Source organism: Lipotes vexillifer, unplaced genomic scaffold (genome assembly GCF_000442215.2).
Source record: "Lipotes vexillifer unplaced genomic scaffold, Lipotes_vexillifer_v1.1 scaffold1129, whole genome shotgun sequence".
Taxonomy (NCBI): domain Eukaryota; kingdom Metazoa; phylum Chordata; class Mammalia; order Artiodactyla; family Lipotidae; genus Lipotes; species Lipotes vexillifer.
In genome coordinates this window covers 4,702,944-4,724,344 of record NW_006789022.1, presented here as the reverse complement: position 1 = coordinate 4,724,344, position 21,401 = coordinate 4,702,944, and the positions used below count along the sequence as shown (strand labels likewise).

General features: G+C 56.9%; 2 protein-coding genes across 3 annotated transcripts in view; one reads left to right on the top strand and one right to left on the bottom strand.

The window, feature by feature from the left end:
• TMEM132A (transmembrane protein 132A) overlaps positions 1-8,769 on the top strand; it is a 12,085-nt gene extending 3,316 nt beyond the window's left edge. Inside the window, exons 4-11 of one of the 2 annotated variants that reach the window (XM_007462192.1) lie at positions 632-963; positions 2,620-2,769; positions 3,805-4,000; positions 4,085-4,228; positions 5,304-5,506; positions 6,259-6,535; positions 6,887-7,078; positions 7,496-8,769. In XM_007462192.1, coding sequence (XP_007462254.1) covers positions 632-963; positions 2,620-2,769; positions 3,805-4,000; positions 4,085-4,228; positions 5,304-5,506; positions 6,259-6,535; positions 6,887-7,078; positions 7,496-8,533 — 2,532 coding nt within the window. In that variant the 3' untranslated portion in view covers positions 8,534-8,769. Of the gene's footprint in view, positions 1-631; positions 964-2,619; positions 2,770-3,801; positions 4,001-4,084; positions 4,229-5,303; positions 5,507-6,258; positions 6,536-6,886; positions 7,079-7,495 lie in introns of both variants that reach the window. The other variant, XM_007462191.1, reaches the window with a different exon arrangement.
• Positions 8,770-8,830: 61 nt separating this feature from the next.
• On the bottom strand, positions 8,831-21,155 carry SLC15A3 (solute carrier family 15 member 3). Its single transcript, XM_007462190.1, has 8 exons — positions 20,598-21,155; positions 16,806-17,095; positions 14,699-14,846; positions 13,141-13,251; positions 12,246-12,414; positions 10,636-10,794; positions 9,466-9,621; positions 8,831-8,985 (listed from the first exon to the last, which is right to left on the bottom strand). Exons 1-8 carry the CDS (start codon positions 21,153-21,155, stop codon positions 8,831-8,833), a joined length of 1,746 nt encoding a protein of 581 aa, XP_007462252.1.
• Between the last annotated feature and the right edge of the window lie 246 nt (positions 21,156-21,401).

Sequence of the window (21,401 nt, the reverse complement as noted above, 5' to 3'; positions counted from 1 at the left end):
TGCTCTGCTGGCTTTCACGGGTCCCTCTTATTTAGGGCCCCTGAAGGAGTTCAGTCCATTGTACGTGACTTTGGGCAAGTAACGTAACCCTCTCTGAGGCTCAGTTTCCTCATCAGTAAAATGGGATAATAACAGTATTTACCTCATATTGAGTTGGAATGAAGAATAAATGAGATGGGTGCAAGAATAGCTTTTGGCACAATGCCTGGCACAAGAGCAATCCCTCAGTGAGTGTTGTATTATTGTTAGCATTTCTTTTATTATTGGAATTTCTGCTGTTTTGCAGTCTAGCACAGGATTCCACTGGAGAGAGGTGTTCTGTGGGCTGTGGGGTTCTGAGAAGCCTGAGGATTCTGAGTGGTCGTCAGGGCCGTCCTGGAGCATGATTAGGGGCAGGCGTTGGGGTTGGTTCCCTCTGGAATGAGACTGTTCCCAAAGGTGGAAGAACGGCCAGTGGACGCGTTCTGAGACCTAGCCTCAGTCGCGTTGCCAGTTGGCTGTGTCACGTGGCATGCGCCTGTGGCCCGCGCTGGCCCTGCTCTCGTGGACCCCTGCAGCTCTGGGTTTCCCACCCTGGGTGCTGGGACTCCCCTCCCCGGCCACGCTGACCATGGCCATTGTGTCTTTGCAGCCATCCCTGGGCGCCTGTGTAGTGGAGCTGGAGTTCCCCTCCCACTGGTTCTCCCAGGGCTCGGCCACGCGGGCCGAGCTGGCCTACACACTGGAGCCGGCAGCCGAGGGCCCTGGGGGCTGCGGCCCCGGCGGGGAGGAGGACCCTGGAGAGCAGGCCCTCCCAGTGGGCGACGTGGAGCTGCGCCCCGCGGACCCCCCACAGTACCAAGAGGTGCCCCTGGATGAGGCGGTGACTCTGCGGGTGCCTGACATGCCCGTGCGGCCCGGCCAGCTCTTCAGTGCCACCCTCCTGCTTCAACACAATTTCACAGCCAGCGTCCTAACCCTGCGGTGAGCACCGGGCCCCTGGGGGCGGGTCAGAGGCCAGAACCTCTGCAGGAAGGCTGCACAGGTCCCTCTTCCTCTTGGGGTCTTTAGTGGAATCCTTGACCTCTGCAAAACATGGGTCCGCCATACCCACTCCAGGCCAAGCACTGTGATTGCCCTGGCAGCAGGCAGGACCCGGCGACTGGGCACGGCCCTGAACTTGGAATCAGAAGGAGTAAGCTCGCCTCCGCTGGCACCTCCCTGAGACTCCTTTGTCCAGTGGGCTAACGTTGCCCACAGGGCAGTTGCGGCTCCAGGGAGGGGAAACGGGAGAGGGCTTAAAAACTGGAAAGTGCAGTGCCTGGGAGTGGTTAATGCTCGGATGCCCCTGGTCCCATTCATCTGCATCTTTCCCCTCTTACCACCCTCACCATGGGTGGTGGTGGACAGAGCTGGCTCCTCCCCATAGGAAGGCCCTCCTTTGGTGTCCCTTTCTTCAGGACGTGCCCCACCCCCAGCCGTCCCCCCCCCCAATCTTTTTTTTTTTTTTTTTTTTATTTATTTATTTATTTTTGGCTGCGTTGGGTCTGCGTTGCTGCGCGCGAGCTTTCTCTAGTTGTGGCGAGCGGGGGCTACTCTTCGTTGCGGTGCCTGGGCTTCTCATTGTGGTGGCTTCTCTTGTTGCAGAGCACAGACTCTAGGAGCGCGGTCTTCAGTAGTTGTGGTGCGCAGGCTCAGTAGTTGTGGCTCATGGGGCTCTAGAGCGCAGGCTCAGTAGTTGTGACACGTGGGCTTAGTTGCGCCGTGGCATGCGGGATCTTCCCGGACCAGGGCTCGAACCCGTGTCCCTGCATTGGCAGGCGGATTCTTAACCACTGCGCCACCAGGGAAGTCCCCCCCACCCCAATCTTACTACTGCCAAGGATTTGCAGAGCGTGACTTGCCTACCCCATAATCGGGTTTGTGTGTGTCCCATCCCTGTGTCTCACAGGTGCCCATCGCATCTCCCTGTCTCTCACGCCCTCCTCTCTCACTCGTATCATCGTTAGATCTCCCTAGACACTTAAAATATGCCAAGCCCCGTGTCTCCACTCTGGACCGTCAGAAAAGAGCAAGGCCCCATCCCCCTCTGGCACTATGGGACCCCTAGTGGTAGGGAAGGGGACTGGATGGGCATGGACTGGATTATATGCTCTGATGAAGGTACAAAGTGCTGCAGGGGCTGGGGTTAGGGGGATGGAGGCAGGGGAAATTCGTCCTGCCACAGGGAGAGCTTTCTAAAGGAAATGGTATCTGTGTTGCTGGAGACTTGAAGAATGAGCAGGTGAAGGCACAGCCTGAGCAAAGGCTTAGAGGCATGAAGGGCATCGTGCTCGTGTACTTCGGGTACAGCTAAAGCTAAGAGTGCGTGGGGAGATGTCACAGCCAAAGAAGAAACTGGGCCGGACCCTGGAGGGCCTCGGATGCCAGGCTAAGACTTGACCCTGTGGGCAGTGGGGAGTCGTAAGTGGTCTTTGAATGGGGGAGAGCTGTGTGGCAGGACCTGCAACGAGATGAGGTCCTTCTGGGTCAGAGGATGGCGAGATGGAGATTCACGCTGCAGCCCCTTATCTGCCCGTTCTGACCCAGTCCGCACTTCAGCACCCCGCTGACAAACCGGACCTGTGTCCCCTTCCCCAGGATCAAGGTAAAGAAGGGGCTGCATGTGACAGCTGCCCGCCCAGCCCAGCCAGCCCTCTGGACTGCCAAGCTGGACCGCTTCAAGGGCTCCAAGCACCATACCACGCTCATCACCTGCCACCAGGACAGGCCCGCCGGGCCAGACTCCAGGTGGGTACTCCCCTCCCACGAGGGGTAGAGCAGGGAGGGACGGTACTAGAGTGCTAGTGGGCAGATTTAGGGGGCCCGAGGGGAGGGTGCTGCCGGCCCCCATATTCCCACGTAGGCAGGCACAAGAGCAGACTCCGTCGAGGAAACAGCACAACACAGATATATCTTTGGTTCATTCCGCTACTATTTATCCATCCCCAGGTACGTGCCAGGTACACTGAGTGTCTGTGAGTCTTAATCCAGGTGATGACAATCTATCCTGGCCGCCCGGTCACAACCCTCACTGCCGCTACGCTGCCTCCCACTACCAGCAAATGGGTCCCTTTTTCCCGGCCATTAATATTCCCCCAAAAGCCCAGTTGCAGTTCTTAACACTTATGAACTCTTCTTATTCATGCCCTGAGTCTGGGTCAAGGCCATGTGCTTTGTAGCCCCTGATGGCATCCTAGTTCTGACACTTTTTGGATAAATAACTTGGGCAAGCCAGTTAAGCACACCCCCGCCCTACCCCACCAGAGCCTCTGTTTCCTCACTTGTGAAATGGGGATAATGATGCATCCCTTAGGGTTTGTGAAAGTAAGGTACCGTCCAGCAAGCGTCTAGGCTGGTTCCGTGAGGTAATTTATTATTCAAGGTGTCAAGTGCCAGTTCTGGGACTGGGAAGTGAATCTTCCTACTTGGTAGAAATTGACATTGGTGCTTCATGCCACCCCGATGGCTGTGGAAGACAGAGGCCTGAGTGCAGGGGGCCCAGGAAGGCAGGAGAGCCAGCAAGCATTCTAGGGGTTGGTAAAGTGGCTCCATGGATCTTGAGTGGATAAGAACTTGGGCTCTGGAGCCAGGATGCTTGGGTTTAATTCCAGCCCTACCACTTTTCGCTGTGTGACCTTGGGCAAGTTACATAACCTCCAGACCTCAGTTTCCTCATCTGTAAAATGGGGATAATCGTAGGACCTACCTCGTGAATACAGGAAGTGCTCACAACAGTGCCTGGCCGCTCTCAAGCACTCAGACTCTCTCTCTTCTGGCCAGCAGCCCCCTTGAACTGTCCGAGTTCCTGTGGGTGGACTTTTTGGTGGAGAATGGCACTAGTGGGGGCGTGCCAGTCACTCGCCCTGTCACATGGCAGCTGGAGTACCCAGGCCAGGCCCCCGAAGCAGAGAAGGACAAAATGGTGTGGGAGATCCTGGTGTCGGAGCGGGACATAAGAGCCCTCGTCCCACTGGCCAAGGTAAGGGGTCCCCAGCTCTTCCCAGCCAGGCTGGGGGCCAAGTGAGGTGAAGAGCTTGGGGCTGAGCTCCTCCTGCACCCCTAGGCTGAGGAGCTGGTGAACACGGCGCCGTTGACTGGAGTGCCGCGGCACGTCCCTGTGCGCCTTGTCACCGTGGACAGTGGCGGAGCTCTGGTGGAGGTGACAGAGAACATCGGCTGCGAGTCAGCCAACACACAGGTCCTGCAGGTGAGTGGCACGTGTGCGTTTGTGCGCACGTGGCGCACACAGCGTTCCTCCTTCCCCACTCAGGTCCCCAAGAGAACAGCTTCTTGACACCAGTAACCTCATGAGGGGAACCACAGCTCTGGTCCCACCAACTCTCTCCAGAGTCAGGTGGGAGCTGTGCAACCCCCAAACCCCCAACTTAGGCACTTTCACGTTCTTACTGCACTGGCAAATGAACTGACGTGGGAGAGTTAAGAGCATGTACTTTATGGTGGGAAAGTTTTCATTTGAAACCCATCTTTGTTATCAGCTAGCTGTGTGATTGTGGACAAGCCTCAACCTCTCTGAGCCTCCGTTTCCTAAGCTTTAAAATGGGAATCTATTTTAGGGATGTTGTAAGGATTAAAAGCACTCTAAGACAGTATCCCGCAGAGAGCAGGGGCTGAACAACGGCAGCTACTGCTGTCATAATCATAATACAATATAATCATTATCGAATGGTAAAAGTAATGACAACTATTATTATTGGAGCCTCATAATGACCCATGAGGTTAAAAAAAAAGGCAGGGCAACATTCCCCATTTTGAATTCCCCTAAGAGGGGAAGCCCAGGGCCTGCATTTCCTAAATTCTGGCCGCCTGAGTGGAGGTGTCTTTGGCTACCTGTGCCAGCACTTTGCCTCTGTGTAAGTGGTTCCTACCTGAGGGTTCACGGATGGATAGGTCTGTCTTGCCCTCAGCCTCTGCCTACCCACTCGTACCTGGTGGCTCCGGCACCAGAGCCAGGGGCCAGCACTAACGAGGAGCCAGAGTTGTGGATTCAAACCCTTCTCTGCCAGGAGAAAGATTTTGTCCTGTGCAAATAGCCAGTTCCCCCAAGTGAGCCCCAGGTGAACTCAGGAAAGGGCCGTTCCTGCCGGGGGAATGGATCTTGGCCGCATGGGGAAATCTTGATCTGAGGACACGCATTACAGAAAAATACAGAATGAATTTCAACCGCACCCCTTTCTTATGGTATATGGGGGTCAAGAGATGCCCCCCGGTCCATACCTGTCCCGGGTGGCTGAGCCCACCCCCTGTCCTCTGCCCTCCCACAGGTGTCCGAGGCCTGTGACGCTGTGTTTGTGGCTGGCAAGGAGAGCCGGGGTGCTCGGGGGTTGCGGGTGGACTTCTGGTGGCGCCGGCTGCGGGCCTCGCTGCGGCTGACCGTGTGGGCCCCGCTGCTGCCCCTGCGCATCGAACTCACCGACACCACCCTCGAGCAGGTCCGAGGCTGGAGGGTACCTGGCCCAGCGGCAGGGTAGGTGGAGCCCTGCGGAAGCTGGCAGGCCTTGGCGAAGTCGCTCTGGGACTGAGGGTGCAGGGGACACAGCCATAAGCCCGAGCTGGGGTCTGAAAAACTGCCCCATTGCCTGCGGTTCCTTCCCCCCCTGCCCGCCCATCATCACCCAGCTTCTGACCGCTGCCTGTGATCGCCGACCTCCGCCCCTCTCCTTCCCTGCCTTATTTCTCTATAGTACGCGTCACTTTCTAACACACCACGTGAAACGATCAATCTTGTTTGTGGTCTGACTGCCCTCCACACTCCTCCCCTAGAATGTAAGCCCTTGAAGGAGGGGATTTTGTCTATTCTGTTCCCTGCTGTGTCCTCAAAGCCTAAGATGGCACTTAGTAAATATTGAGGGGATCCCACCAGAGCGCAAGGACGAGGTGGCCTCAGGCCTCTGGAATCTGAGCTCCCAGGCCCTCCAGAGAGTGAGCACCGTGGGTCTCCCCCGTAAGAGAGGGTCTCGTCACGCATAACCAGAGTTCCAATTAGGAGTAAGAGGAGGGTGAGAGCGGCTCGATGCATAGGCAAAGGCACCAGTCAGGAATGGGACTGGGGCGCGGCGCCTGCGGGTGGAAGGACCTGACCACGGAGGTGCGGCTGCGAGCGGGGCTTGGGGAACGTGCGCCCACTAGGAGCCGGGGGCCTCCCTTGGGCGGGGCCCTCGGCCGGCTAGGGGCGGGGCCCGCGCTGACGCCCCGCCCCCGGGCCGCCGCTCCCCGCAGGGTGCTGGAGCCCGAGGCGGCAGGGGCGGAGGAGGCCGAGCGGCGCGTCCGCGGCTGCCGCCTGCAGTACCAGCGCGCTGGCGTGCGCTTCCTCGTCCCTTTCGCGGCCCACCCGCTGGACGGCGGCCGCCGCCTCACCCACCTGCTCGGCCCGGACTGGCTGCTGGACGTGTCCCACCTCGTGGCGCCGCACGCCCGCGTGCAGGACCCGAGTGTCGCCTCGCTGGAGGGAGGCCGCGTCCTGGTGGGCCGGGAGCCCGGCGTCACCTCCATCGAGGTGAGCAGACGGCCTGAAAAGCGTGTAGGTGACTCCCATAATGTTAATGGGCAGGTGTGAAGAGTGTCGGAAGGCCCAGGGTGTACCTGGGGAGGTGTGAACCCAGGGGGGTTGGGGACTGGGTCAGAATAGGGCGGCCCGTGTAACGGAGGAAGTCCTCAAAGTATGAAAGGCTGGGGTTGGGTATGTGGGAGCCAGGTCTTGAGGTGCTAAGGGTGGGAAAGCAGCCTGTGCAGACGCTGGGAGCACAAACCAGATCCCTTTGTAAGGGTGCTGGGTTCTCAGAGGGCGGAGGCTGTCTGTGTACGAGGGCCCCCCCCCCCTACACTTCCAACTCCCTCTCACCCTCAGGTGCGCTCCCCGCTGTCTGACTCCATCCTGGGGGAGCAGGTGCTGGCTGTGACGGATGACAAGGTCTCGGTGCTGGAGCTGCGGGTGCAGCCAGTGATGGGCATCTCACTTGCCCTAAGCCGGGGCACTGCCCACCCCGGGGAGGTCACAGCCACGTGCTGGGCACAGTCAGCCCTTCCTGCCCCAAAGCAGGTGACAGCTGGTGGGTCAGGGGGATGAGGTCAACATCTCCAGCTGGGGGTTGATAACAGGGGGATGGGAGGTACCTCCACCCTTCACCTTAGGGTTTTCAGGATGAGGACTGACTCCCTGTAAGGTAGTGAGCTCTCTGCGGCTGGAGGTGATCAAGCAGTGGCTGGCTGGAGTGTGGCAGTGGGAGGTTATTAGATGGCTCTAACTGAGGACCCTCCCGATGACTCAGACCCCGGGGCTGAGTGGAAGACAGGTGATTGACGCATGTCCCCTCTCTCCCTGTGTTTTGTCCCTCTGCCTGTGTCTGTTTTCTCTCTGGTCTCTCCTCCTCCGTGTGGCCTGTCTCTGTGGGAGTGGTCTCTGTGTGCATGCGTGCGTGCCCTCGCGTGTCTCTGCCTGTGTCTGTGTGCCCGACAGGAGGTGGCCCTCTCCCTATGGCTGTCCTTCTCTGACCACACCCTGGCCCCCGCTGAGCTCTACAACCACCGTGACCTGGGACTGTCCGTCTCGGCCGAGGAGCCCGGCGCTGTGCTGCCAGCCTATGAGCGGGGTGCCCAACTCGGGGTGGTGGTGAGTGGGGCGGGCTTCAAGGGGCTGCCCCTGCATGTGGCTCTGCACCCGCCTGAGCCCTGCCGCCGGGGCCGCCGTGTGCCCCTGGCCTCTGGCACCGCCTGGCTAGGGCTGTCCCCCGCTCCCACCCCAGCCCCTGCCCTCCCATCCAGCCCCGCTCAGAGCTCAGCTGCCCCAGAGGCCAGCGTGGGTGGAGAACGGCGGGCAGCAGGCAGTGTGGGGGGCGGCGGGGATGTGAGGCGCAAGTTTGAGCAGGCAGCGGAGGAGGCCGGGAAGGAGAAGGCAGAAGCTAGGGAGGAGGCGGAAGAAGACGAGGAGATGGTCCCCGCCCCGCAGCGGGTCACCGAACTAGAGCTGGGCATGTACGCCCTGCTGGGCATCTTCTGTCTGGCCATCCTCATCTTCCTGGTCAACGGTGTGGTCTTCATGCTGCGCTACCAGCGCAAGGAGCCCCCCGATAGTGCTGCCGCCCCTGCCGCCCCCCAGCCCCACAACTGGGTCTGGCTGGGCACTGACCAGGAGGACCTGAGCCGCCAGCTGGATCGGCAGTCCCCTGGCCTGCCCAAGGGGGAGGGGGGCTGCCCCTGCGAGAGTGGGGGAGGAGGGGAGGCCCTGACCCTGGCCCAGGCCCCTGCTGGGGGCACCCCCAGCTCCTCGAGCACCCTGGCCAGGAAGGAAGCGGGGGGGCGGCGGAAGCGAGTAGAGTTTGTGACGTTTGCGCCAGCACCCCCAGCCCAGCTGCCCGAGGAGCCCGGGGGGGCCCCTGCCGTGCAGTCCATCCTGGTGGCAGGCGAGGAGGACATCCGTTGGGTGTGTGAGGACATGGGGCTGAAGGACCCCGAGGAGCTGCGCAGCTACATGGAGCGGATCCGGGGCAGCTCCTGACCCTCCCCGGCCTGCCTGGCCCGGCGCCGTCGGCCTCTAGCCTGGGCAGCCTCCTGTTCATCCTCTGGTGCTTGTTGATGCGAGTCCCCTGCCTGGTCCCTCGCAAGGACTCCCACCCAGGCCCCCTCTGCCCTGCCCCTTGTCATGGACCATGGTCGTGAGGAAGGGCTCATGGCCCATATTTATGAGAACCATTTCATCCTAATGTTGGGTACAGAATAAACTGAGAAGGAAACCCCAGCTGGGCCTGCGGCTGTCTGTTGGGGGAGAGAGGCAAGCAGGGAGTGGGGGCCGTGTTCAGCCACTGTCCCTCCTGGGACAGCTTCGCGAGGCTGGGCCCTGGGCCACCCTCTCATAGCGACCAGCGATCCCGATATACAGCAGGGCTGTGGCAGCCTGAATGCCGGCCAGCAGGAAGAAATAGAGGTCCATCCGGCATTTGTTGATGTTCCCTGGGGAAAGGAGGGGTTGGCATTCGGGTCAGGGCAGGGCTCCCCCAGCGCTGGCAGCTGAAGCCAAAGTGGGCAGCGGGTGGGGTCTGAAAACACAGGGCAGGTAGCCCACTAGCATCGGGCTGCCTTAGGTGTCTCCTGTGGCGTCTACAATGCCCTGGTAGCTTGCTGTTCTTTCAGGGGCTTAAAACATAAGTACCACAGAGAGAGGTGACCCTTAGCCGGAACGGCAGAGTTCCGGAAGCAGGAAGGTGCCTTGGAGGTCTGCTGAGTTCACTGATTCCTTTTGGACGGTTAGGGTACCTGAGGCTCAGGACAGGACCATGCTGTGGGCACTGGGCCAGGTTTGGGCGAGTGCCCCGTACTGAGGCTAGCGTGCCATTTCCATCTGCCTGGGGTCAAAGCACTTGGCAGTTGCCATCACCTTTCCAAGTCACCCTCCACCCATGTCCCATTCCCGGGGAGGCCCCCCACACTCACCAGAATCCTCCGGGCAGTGCAGCCAGCCCCCCGGCAGTGACAGTAGTGCCACCAGGCTGGAGCCTAACAGTGAGCCCACCCCAGACAGGCAGAGGAAGGTGCCCATCATGGCACCCTGCATGGAACGCGGGGCCTCCGAGTACGCAAACTCCAGGCCTGCAGAGAGGGAGGAAGGACGACCCGAGGGGCTGGCGGAGGAGCAGAGCCTGCTGGGCCACAGCCCTCCCCTCCCCCAGCCAAGCCTCCCTCCTGGCTTCCCCTGGGTGACCCCTTGCCTCTGCCTTGCTCATGCCCCCTGAACACCTCCACCTGGATGCTACCACACCGCTCTGTCGCCCCTCTTCCTCCTCCTCCTGGGTCTCCCATTTCAGTGACAGAAGCCCCGTCCTCATCCTCTCTCTCGCCCACCCTCTTTGACCACCTTCAGCATCATCATCAAATCTTTTTTTTTGTTTTTTTTTTTGTTTTTTTTGCGGTACGCGGGCCTCTCACTGTCGTGGCGTCTCCCGTTGCGGAGCACAGGCTCCAGACGCGCAGGCTCAGCGGCCATGGCTCACGGGCCCAGCCGCTCCGCGGCAGGTGGGATCTTCCCGGACCGGGGCACGAACCCGTGTCCCCTGCATCGGCAGGCGGACTCTCAACCACTGCGCCACCGGGGAAGCCCCATCACCAAATTATTTTGATTCAACCTCAGAAATCTCCCAGTGTCTCCCCTGCCCCATTCCCTCTGCCCTGGGCCACATGGACAAAGGGAAGACAGAGAGGACCCCCTTTTCCCAGAGGCCTTGGAGAGGGCCTCATGGAGGAGAGGGCAGTTAGACTGGGAGTTGAAGGGGAAATGGGAGTTCACTTCCAATCTGGGAAATGGGAAGGCAGAGGGAACAGCAACCGCAAAGTCACAGAGGGTGGGGAACATGGCACCAGGGGGACTGTGGGGACAGGTGGTATGGGGAATGTCTTATTCACCTCTAATCCCCACTGCCTGTCGCAGTGCCTGGCACAAACCAGTGCTGATAAGTCCCCACGGGGTGACTGCAGCCCCGCTCAGAAAACCCTGCCTTCCTTCATGCAGACAAGCTCCAGAGGCTGTGCCCGTGAGACCTCTGACTTCGAGGCACCACCAGGCAGAGCCCATCACCCATGCGAGAGCAGGGGAGGGGTCCAGGATACCTGAGATGCTGGCAAAAATCTCACTGATCCCGATGAGCAGGTACTGAGGGGTCTGCCACCAGATGGACAGTGGTGCTGCATAATATGTGTTCTGCCCAATCTGCTGGGACACCGTCTGGTTGTGACCGACGTACTCTAAACGCTCCATCTCCAGGACTCCTGGTGGTGGGGAGAGGGGCTACAGTCAGGCCCACTGTAGGCAGCTTAGCCCATGACAGAGCTTGGCATGTAGTGGGTATTCACTAAGCAGCCAGTCATTGACTAGGCAGCATGTAAGGAAAAGAACACTGGCCATCCATCTCTTCCCTTTTTGCCTTGGCTGCTAGGAAGCTCAGAACTAGGTTTTGCACTCAGTAACCGTAACAGCTCTCATTAACTGAGAGCCTGTTATAGGCGAGGCATTTAATATGCATTCTTATAAGTAAGAAAGATAAATTTAGGTTAAGGAATCAGCCCTGAGTCACACAGCTGATAAGTAACTGGGGCTGTATTTGCGCCCCAGCGTGTCTAGTTTCAAAGCCAGCCCCATTCCCATGATATCATATGACTCCTCTGCTGCAGCATCAAGTATTACAATGGCGTTTCTAACCTGGCTTTCAAATTTAGTTTATCTCCTTCCCCTTCATTGCTTAGGAGACAGCTGTGCTCTAGTGGAATGAACACCAGATATGGAATTAGGTGACTTGGGTTCCAATCCTGGTCCTGCCACTGGCTAGCTGTGTGATCCTGGGCCGATCACTTAACCTCTCTGAGACCCAGTTCCCTTATGCAAGAAGTAGGAATAACAATCCCAGGATTATTGTGAGGATGAAATAGGACAAAATGCACTAAAGCATGTAGCTGAAAAAGAATCTAGTTTGGTTTTCATACTTGCAACACAATACTGCTTATTGAGCTTTAATTCCTCTGGCTCCTACTTGTGTTCCAGGCATGGTGCTGGGTGCTTTACTGACTTCATCTTGTTTAATCCTCACAACGCTCCTGCTAGACCACATTCCATGAGGGTAGAGCCTGGCCTCTGCACAGGGTCTGAATGAATTACTCTCCCCATTTTAAAGATGAAGCTCAAAGACACTGAGTAACTTCAGGATCGTTAAGTCACAAAGTGAAAAGGGCTGAGGTTTGTGCAGTAGTATGCAAGGCTTCTTTACCAGAGCTTCTTTCTTATGAGAGCCTTCACATCCTTTTGAAATGGAAGAGGGAAGAGAATAAATAATAGATACTTTTTGAAAAATGTCCCCCAACTGCTAAATGGCTGTGTGTCTTTGGAAAATGCATTCAACACATTTTTTGAGCACCCATGTGCATTATTCATAGCAGTGAATAAAAAAGAAAAAAATCCCCTGCCTTCAGAAAGCTTACATCCCACTGGGGAAAATCTTTTTTCCTCTCTTGGCCTGAGTTTCCTCATCTGTCAAAACGAGGGGAGGCTGGACTCAAGGAGGAGGGTCTCTTTCAGCTCACATCTTCCAGAAGCCAAGCCTGGCACTGGAGGGTGTACTTGGCCCAGGCCCACAGCTTCAGCATCAGCTCCTGGTGGAGCCAGCCTCCCCCCAGCCCCAGACAAAGGCCAGCCCCCTCCCCAAGGCCCTCCACTCAGGCCGACATACCTGCCACAATGACTGAGGTGAAACCAAAGAACATCCCCAGCGCCATCTTCTGCAGAGCCGAGGGAAGCAGCTTGCAGCGCAGCAGTAAAGGATCGAGCAGGTGGTCCTTCACGGGCACCAGGATCAGCACCACCACGACGTTGGCCAGAAGGAGCCAGGCTTCTGGGATCTGGGAAAGAAGGAACCAAGAGAGGCAGGCTAGCAGAGCAGAAGGAGCTCTGGGCTGGAGTCCGGAGACCTGGACTCCATCCAGACTGTCCCTGGGTGACCCAGAGTCAGTCCTTTCCCCTCCCCTGAATACACGCTCCTCGGCTGTGTAACCAGGGGACGGATTAGATCAGGGATGGCAAATAGGTTCCTTTAACTTCTGTCAGTTGGTAGTGGCTGCCTGGAATGTTCATGGGCTCAGCATGAAAGAATGCCATGATAGATTAGTGATGTCTGCCATGGGCAAGGAAGGGAGGTCTAGTAGCAGATATGTCATTTATCTGCCAGCTCTGAAGGTCTTTGATTTTAAGAGTCTCTGAAATGCCAAGGAACTGGTTTGGTAAGTCCTGGTGAAAGACAGAGATCTGAGCATCCAGGAGTACCACAGAGGGAGGGAGCAAGGTAGAGTTGGGAATGCGCCGAATGTGCCTGATCTGAGGGCCTGGTGCAAACTCGGCAGTGAGGCCTGCTTCAGAGCAGCAGTGGGTGGGAGTGAAGCTGACCTGAAGTCTTGTATGCACTTGAGCCTTTTGGCAGGATGTCTGGGCCTCCAGGTGCGTTTCCTGTATCCCGAGGATGCCGTGCCGCTGGGGGACGGGAGTGTGGCGGCAGCTTCATTTCCTCCTTTTCTTAGAGGAAGCCCCCAGCCCGGCCTGAAGTGAGGGCTGATCACATGTGTGTCTTTTACCTTGTAGCCACTGCCCTGGGCCTTCAGAGCCGCGGATCTGTTGGCAGGGTAGTCTGGGAAGATGTCCGGGATTTGGAGGTGAAGACCTTGCAGGACATAGGTGGACTGCATCTGCCGAGAGAGCTGGAGGTGAGGCTGGAACAGAGATGGCCACCTCACCTCCATCCCAGGATGCTCCCAGCTCCAAGGCAGGCATTCCTCCGCAGTAGCACAGGGCAGCCGGGCAGTTGTCCCCTCGCCCAGCTTCAGGGGGAAAGTGACCTTCCCACCCTCCTCCCTCCCCGGGAGTTTCCTTTGCTCTGTTCCCAGGCGTGAGGGCTGTGCGTGCAGCTTTGCTCCAGAGCCCAGGCCAAGCTGGCCTGGCTCACATTCTTGTCTCCAGGGCCTGGCACGGAGTAAGCGTGGATAAATATTTGTTGACATGGGGAAGATAATGCATGGCTGTCCCCGCAGGGAGCGCTCATCTGACACTGAGGCCAAGCTGAGCCCCACAGGTTGACACAGCTGGGGACTGCGTAGGCACTGACCCGCCAGAATGGCCCTGGACAGCAGCAGGGGCAGGCTCCAGGGCTCCCCGCCATACCGGCCGTTATCCCATTAGTTGCTGTATGAGGGAGGGGGCTCTGGGAGAATCCTGCAGGAGGGCCTGGGGCCAGAGGAGGGCACTTGGGTTGCTCAGGGCAGCAGCTGTTTGCTGACTGGTATGGAAGGATGTCAGTGTTCTGACAACTGGTACGACTAGGGATCAACCATGGACACACATGTCCCATCATAGACACCTTCTGCCTCTGTGCCACCCCCAAGTAGCAGGCTAGCCCTGCATGACCCTCACCGTCTGCAGCTCACAACAAGGTTCCTGCGGAACGTGTGTGGGAGGCAGTGACCTTGTGGACTGGGGATTAGAGGCTGGGGTTAGGCTGCTGCCCACCCTCCACACACCGGCACACACATTCACTGCAGTAACCTTCCCCTTAGGGAGTGGGCGGGAAGCAGCGGTTTTCAGACCTGGCTAAGCGTCAGCATCACCTGAGAAGTTTATTACACTGGAGACTCCTCCAGCAATTCTCTTTCAGTAGTCTGCGGTGGCACCTGGGAATCTGTATTTTTTAAACGCTCTGCAGGGGATTCTGAGGCGTGGCCAGGGTGGGGAACCACTGTTGCAAAGCACTCGGGGGACTAAGCTTGCCCCTAACTTGCTGTGGGGCCTCGGGCAACCGACACACCTTCTCTGGGCCTCCTTTGCCAAGTCGGAGAATCTGAATGGTGCAGAACTGTTAGAGCCTCTAGTCTAACAGGAAACTGAGGCCTGGAGAGATGGGGTGACTTATTCAGTCACTGGGCCTCAGACCCGTCTCCAGAGTTCCTTGTGCTCTACCACCCAGAGTGTAATTATTGGGACGGCTTAGCGCCAGGCGCCACCCCAGCTGCTACGTGGCAGCAGTTCACTTTGTGAGCCCCTCCCCCTTTCCACATACCCTGAGCATCTACCGTGAGAGGTGAGAGCAGTGAGGGGCCTGGGGAGCCAGTCCCCACAGAGCGAAAGGGCGGGGGTGCTGACCTGGAAGTATACCATCCAGTAGGGCACCAAGGTCACCATGACGGGCAAGATCTTCACCAGCACCTGGAAGTTGGCGATGTCCTCTTTGGTGGAAGGGCCAGGCTGGGGAGACCTCTGGTCAGGCAGCAGCTGGGCGCATGCAGGGTCTCTGAGGGGCCATAGAGGCAGCAGATAAAATGGCTGCTACCGTCCCCCGTCACCACCACCACGGCCGCCTTCCCACCTCCCCCATCATGCCCTACTTTAATCCCACTCCCCTGTCACCACCTATCACAGACATCATCTCAGAAATCGCCACCCTCATGTCCTCCGCTCCACCATCGGCATCCCTTTCGCCGTCATCACCATCACCAAAGCCATCCCCTCCGTGGAGTTCTCATTCTATCACCATTATTTTTCTGCCACTGTTAATACTGTCACTGTCATCCCTGTGGCAGAGCTGGCGATCAAGCCCCATTCCATCCTAGAGCTGTGGCCTCTCGGGTCCTGGGGGAAGGAAGACCAGAGGCTGTGGCGAGCAGAGTCTTGGGGGATTTTTTGGCTTGTAGTGTTGATGTGCCATGGGAGCCGGGGAAGCCCCAGTCCGTGCCTGACTCAGAGAGAGAGGCTGTCACAATTTGAGACACCCCAGTGCCCCCCGTGCGCTCTCCAAGTCCATCCTCCTCAACAGGCAACATGGGAGCCCTCTCCCTACAGAACAAGGGATGGAGAGGTAGGGGTGGAGGGAACATTATCAGGAGACAGGAAAGATCAACCTTTACCCTTTACCCTTTGCCCTTTGTCCTGAGAGACTTCTAATCCCTACTTGCCCAAGAGCCTTGCCTCATCCTTTGAGATTCCAAAAGGGATGATACCGGTGTGGTGTGACAGCCACCATCAGCTTCTCCCCACCCGGTTTGTGACGTTGTTCTTCCACCAACAGGTGGATTTTAGCTGCCCTGCCCTTGAATCTGAGCTGGGCTGTGACTGTACTGACCAACAGAATGAGGAGGAAGTGATGCTTTGGGACTCCAAACCTCCAAAAGGCCTTCAAGGGACAGACAGCTCCCACTTCTTGCCCTCTGGAACATTCCCTCTTGGAATGCTCCCTCCTCTCGCAGCCCAGACACCTTGCCGGGAGAGGCTCCAGCCACCTGGGGGGCAAGGCCACACGAAGGGGAGCCGAGGTGTCCTCGTTGACAGCCAGCCTCTAGTCTAACAGGAAACTGAGGCCTGGAGAGATGGGGTGACTTATTCAGTCACTGGGCCTCAGACCTGTCTCCAGAGTTCCTTGTGCTCTACCACCGACTGCCAGCCAGGAAAGTGAGCCATCTTGGATGTTCTAGCCCTTTCAAGTCCTCAGTGACTGCAGCCCCCCGTGATACCATAAGAAGCAGAACTGTCCAGCTGAGCCCGGTTACCCACAGGATTTTGAGGGGTAAAAAAAGGTGGTTGCTTAAGCCACTAAGTTCTGGGGTAGTTAGTTAGGGAGCAATGGACCATTCAAACAAAACCTTACAGCAATGCACCAGGTTGGGGGAAAGCATGTTCTATACCTCTTCCGTTTAGATCCCACTGACAGGAGCTGTAACTGGGTCCAAGGTCTGGAGACAGGTTTGCTTAGCATAAGTAATCAATTAACTCAGGGAAGAGAGGGGCAAAAGGAAGCCATTGTGCCCATGCAAGGCCATTCAGAACCTTTCTCCCTTGAATGCCAGCTAATGGGAAAGGGAGCCAGTTTGGCTGGCATTTTAGCCTTTCTTATACTTAATATCCAGGTAGCATAGACTGCTATCCCAACAACCTTCACCGGTAGATCATCTTCATAAGCACCACTCTACTGCCATGGTTTTCACCATTGCCAGCGTTTATCTTCATTGTCGCTAATAACACCACCATCCCTATCTTCATCGCCACCGTCACTGTCAAGACTGCTAACATCCTCACACTTTCTACAGTTAGTCCACTGCCAGTACCACCACCATCGACCTCTGTCAGCATCCTCAGTCATGGCGGGCAGCTCTAGCCCACTGGGGGGCTGGTCATCATAAAGGGCTACCACTGGAGCTGATCCAGAATGTCTTTAAACTGGATCATGTGGCCCCTTCACCCAGAGCCCTCCCCTTACCTGGCAGAGTGTCGGCGCCACCGCCTGGGACAGCAGTTTTGGAGAGCAAGTTTGAGCATGGAGGACACCTGGCTGCCTGTGGGGGGCTTGGTAACGAAGCTGGGGGTGGCGAAGAGGAAGATGAAGAGGGCCAGGCCCACACAGCCCACGATGATGCTGTAGCCCAGCAGGAAGTTGACGTTCTGCTGGATAAAGGCCAGCACCAGCAGTGACAGCACGGCACCCGCATTAATGCTCCAATAAAACCAGTTGAAAAAGCGGCGGTTGGCATGGCGGCCAAGATCCACCACCTGCCAGGCAAGGGTGAGAGTGAGGCCCAAGGAGGTGTGGGGGCACCCTGCCGTGTGCCTGTACCCCCTCTCCCACAGAGACACTTCTTGGATCAGCGGGTGGGTGTTCTGGCACTTTCCTCATCCTGATCACTAAATAGATGCTCAATAATATTTGTTGAATGAATGAATAAACCCTTCTCCTGGGAGTCACCTGTTAATGGTCAGGACATTTTGACACAGCTGTTTCTTCCTGCCCTTGACACACATTGCTTTTTTTTTCTTTCTTTTTTTTTTTGCGGTACGCGGGCCTCTCACTGTTGTGGCCTCTCCCATTGCGGAGCACAGGCTCCGGATGCGCAGGCTCAGCAGCCATGGCTCACGGGCCCAGCCGCTCCGCGGCATGTGGGATCTTCCCGGACCGGGGCACGAGCCCGCGTCCCCTGCATCGGCAGGCGGACTCTCAACCACTGCGCCACCAGGGAAGCCCACACATTGCTTTTTTATTGTCACTAACTAGTACACACAACAGATGTCTCTGGTGCCACTCTGTTCATTTCTAGCTGATTTATCCCTTTGTCTTTGAGCAATCCATACTGTGCGTCACCTTCATAGTCAGAAAAAAGCCAGTCAAGGTCTCAGGTCTGTTCCACATTATTAAATATGATTTGTGCATATTACTGAAAGAACAGAAGTCTAATTGAAAATTTCCTCTGCAGTTTGAAGATGCAGATGGAGTTTTCCATTGTACTCCCACCACAACTTGCCTCCCAGTCAGACAAAGTTGGCATAGTCAGGGAAAGCAGAAGTGGTCCCAGACACGCGGCCCCAAGAGCGGGTTCTGGCCTGATGAAAAAAAAAAAAAATTTGGGCCCCCCAGCAAGGGCAGTAGGGCTGAAAATCTTTACCCAGGATTTGGATCAATCTGCAACAGCCAGGCCCCAGGCCCCCTTCCGGTCTGCTGGCTTGGATCAACGGCCCTGGCTGCCCGTACGTCTCCTAGACCCTGGTCCCAGATTCTGACTCAGCAGGTCTGGGGCAGGGCCCGGGCATCTGTACCTTTTAAAAGCAGTGATGTCTGGAGGTCACCTCTCTAGGTAAATGATTCTGTACCCCATCACCGTTTCAATAACTCCCCAAATCTCAGAATCCATTATTCTCCTTCCACTCAGAGATACATATATCCATTAGTTAAGATTTTATCAAGCTTTAATTTCTGTAGTTGCATTAGGAAAAAGGTAACTAGGTATTTTGTTCATTTTCCAAATGTAAAATTTTAGTCCACACAGGTGCGCTTAAAACTGCATCCCCTTAGAGATTCTGAGGGGTCCTCTTGGGGATGAGGAGGGAGGGGCCTGTCCACTCACTGAGAATTCTCACTCACTGAAAATCCTTGCTGTAGACTTTCAAGCAGAAAATTGAATAAGTCCCATTATGAGCAGGCACTCCATTTATTAATTGGATATAAATGAATATGACAATTGCAACTCTAAGGGGAAGACCAGGCAGCCCATTCAGGATATAAATGAGCTCTCCCAAAATGAGCAGCCACTTTGTCCAGAATGATGGATGGCCCTTTCTGAAATCAGCAAGTGTGTTAAACACTCAGTTCCTGGGTATGGCTGTCTGCCAGATGGTGCCACCCCCTCCCACCTGCACTCCCCATCTGACTGCCCCCCCCCGAATTCTGCAGCAGCCCCCTCAGTGCTCTGGTGTGCCCACTCGTGTTACCCCCATCCATTGCCTACCCTGTAACCAGAGCCATTTTAAAGCACTCAAATCTAATCTAATGGGACTTCCCTGGTGGCGCAGTGGTTGAGAATCTGCCTGCCAATGCAGGGGACACGGGTTCGAGCCCTGGTCTGGGAGGATCCCACATGCCGCGGAGCAACTAGGCCCGTGAGCCACAACTACTGAGCCTGCGCGTCTGGAGCCTGTGCTCCACAACAAGAGAGGCCGCGATAGTGAGAGGCCTGCGCACCGCGATGAAGAGTGGCCCCCGCTTGCCACAACTAGAGAAAGCCCTCGCACAGAAACGAAGACCCAACACAGCCAAAAAATAAAAATAAATAAACAAATATGGGTTTAAAAAAAAAAAAAGAATTAAAAAAAATCTAATCTAATGATGTTCATCCCTGTCTCAAATCATTTTAGTGTTTCTGAATTGTCCTAGGGATCAGGCCAGACCCCCAGGCAGGCTTCCAGCCTGGCCTGGCCCCACCCAGAGTCCATGCTACCCAGTGGCCGAGCCTCTGAGAGACCAATTCTGCCACCAAGAGGAGGGACAGACAGGAGGCAGTAGATGGCTGAGGCCCTCTGGAGGTCAATGAAGTCGAGGGCACCTGGGGGCAGAGTGGGATGTCAATGAAAGAGCAGAATTAAGGGAAGATGAGAGATTCCCACTGGCAGATATTGGGGGTCTCCTGGTCTGCAGGAAGGTCAGTGGTGGCTGAGAAGTGGACAGGGCTGTCCTGGGGGCACTGAATCCCCCGCCATCAAAGGAATCCAAACAGGCTGGATGAGTCACTCCTTGGTAAGGACTCTGGAGATTGTGTTGGATGCTGGATTGTGGATGACAGCTGGATGCAATATTCCTTCCAAAATGTCCCCTTTCTGATTGTAATACATGCAAGTAAAGAACATTTTAAAGCAATTAGGAAAAAAGTACAACTAGTCCAGTGGCACCTGATCACACTACTCTCACGATTTTTTCCAGTTTCCCCCTTTTGTTGACACCTGCTCTTTTCACATGGCTGTACTCATATTCTGTATGCAATTTTGCATTGCTTTTGCTCATTAACACTGTATGTGGTTTTGTTCAAGTCACGTTACATATTTTTAAAAATTACTGTCTAATAGCCCACTGAGTAGAGCTATCAAAATACAGCCATGTTATTACACAGTATTTACTCATCATTCATTTAACAAATATCTATTGAATTTCTCCTATGTGCCATGTTCTGTACAGAAAAAGGCGCAGAAGTTAAGGTATTGGCCCAAGTGCTCGGGCTGGTGAGTGGCAGAGCTGGGATCTGAACACGTGGGCCTGACTCAACCTCTGGCACAGCTGGCAGGAAGAGGCTCCCGCCTGCCTCTAGATCCCTACGACACACAAAGATGGGGCCCAAGGTGTGGGGCCTGATGTGCAGCTACCCTTACCCTGCTTTTCGACCTGCTCTCTATGAGACCTCAGCCAGGCGGATAAACATCCTGAAACTTCAGTGTCCTACTCCGTAAAATGGGCATAAAAATACTACCTACCTTCTAAGTAGTTAAGAGGACGAAATGAGTTAAAACACTGAAAGTGGCACATAGTCAAAGGCCAACTATGGTTATCACTATTGTGCCATCGTTTTTGTTGTAGGGGTCCGCACCCCCAAACCCCCAACCCCACAGCTTCTTTCAAATAAAGAAACTGGGCCCGGAGAGGGGTCACGCTGGCTGGCAGCCAGGGCCTCTTGACTCTCGGGTCCATCGCTTTCCCTCCGGGCCTCCCGACAGGGCGGGCCCTCTTGTCACTCACCTGGTCGGCACCGAAGGAGGTGAGGTTGCTCCTGACGGAGCTGGCGGCCAGGGCAAGCAGCAGCAACACCGCGTAGAGGGTGGGGGCGCAGTAGGGGGTGGGCGAGGTGTGCAGGCAGCCGGGCGAGAGGCAGGCGGGCCCCAGCGGCAGGGAGAGCATCTCGCCGCAGAAGGACCTGCGGCCGTCGGGGAAGGTGGTGGCGGCCAGCAGGCCAGAGGCGGCCAGGTAGAGCAGCAGGCTGAGCGCGATGGCGCGGTGGCGGCCCAGGTATACGTCGGCCAGCCAGCCGCCCACGGGCGCCAGCAGGTAGGAGGCGCCCAGGAAGACCAGCACGGCGCGGGACGCCTGCTCGCCCGCCCAGTGGAAGTCGGCGCTGTTCAGGTAGAGCACCAGGTTGCCCGCGACGCCGAAGAAGGCGGCGCGCTCCAGCATCTCCACAAGCAGCACTGCGGCCGCCGCCGCCCGCCACCGCCGTCGGGGCTCCCGCGGCCTGCGCTCCAGCAGCGGCCGGCGCTCCCCGGACTCTCGGGGCTCCACTGGCGCGCGCGGCCTGGGCATCCTGGGCCCCCGCTGCGCTTCTCAGACCCCCACCCCGTCCGCAGCCCTCCGGCCCTCGCCCGCGGCCTCCGTCTTCTCTTCCCTTCCCTCCTTTCTCGCCCCTTTCGGTGCCCCTTTCCTCTCCCTTTTCCCCTCTGCTCCCCGTCCCCTTTCCCTGTCTTTCTCGCCCCCTGGGGCCTCTGGGGGCTGCGGACGGGGTGGGGGTCTGAGAAGGGGCTACCCGGATTCTACTTCCCGCTGCCTAAT

Bases quoted from the DNA above. Each gene is read 5' to 3' on its own strand.
- SLC15A3 (XM_007462190.1), bottom strand. From the start codon at position 21,155: ATGCCCAGGCCGCGCGCGCCAGTGGAGCCCCGAGAGTCCGGGGAGCGC. The intron at 13,252-14,698 runs GTCAGCACCCCC...CTCTCTCGGCAG, and splicing joins ACTGGATGGTATACTTCCAG to ATGCAGTCCACCTATGTCCT. The intron at 10,795-12,245 runs GTATGTCGGCCT...CCCCACCACCAG, and splicing joins CACCTCAGTCATTGTGGCAG to GAGTCCTGGAGATGGAGCGT.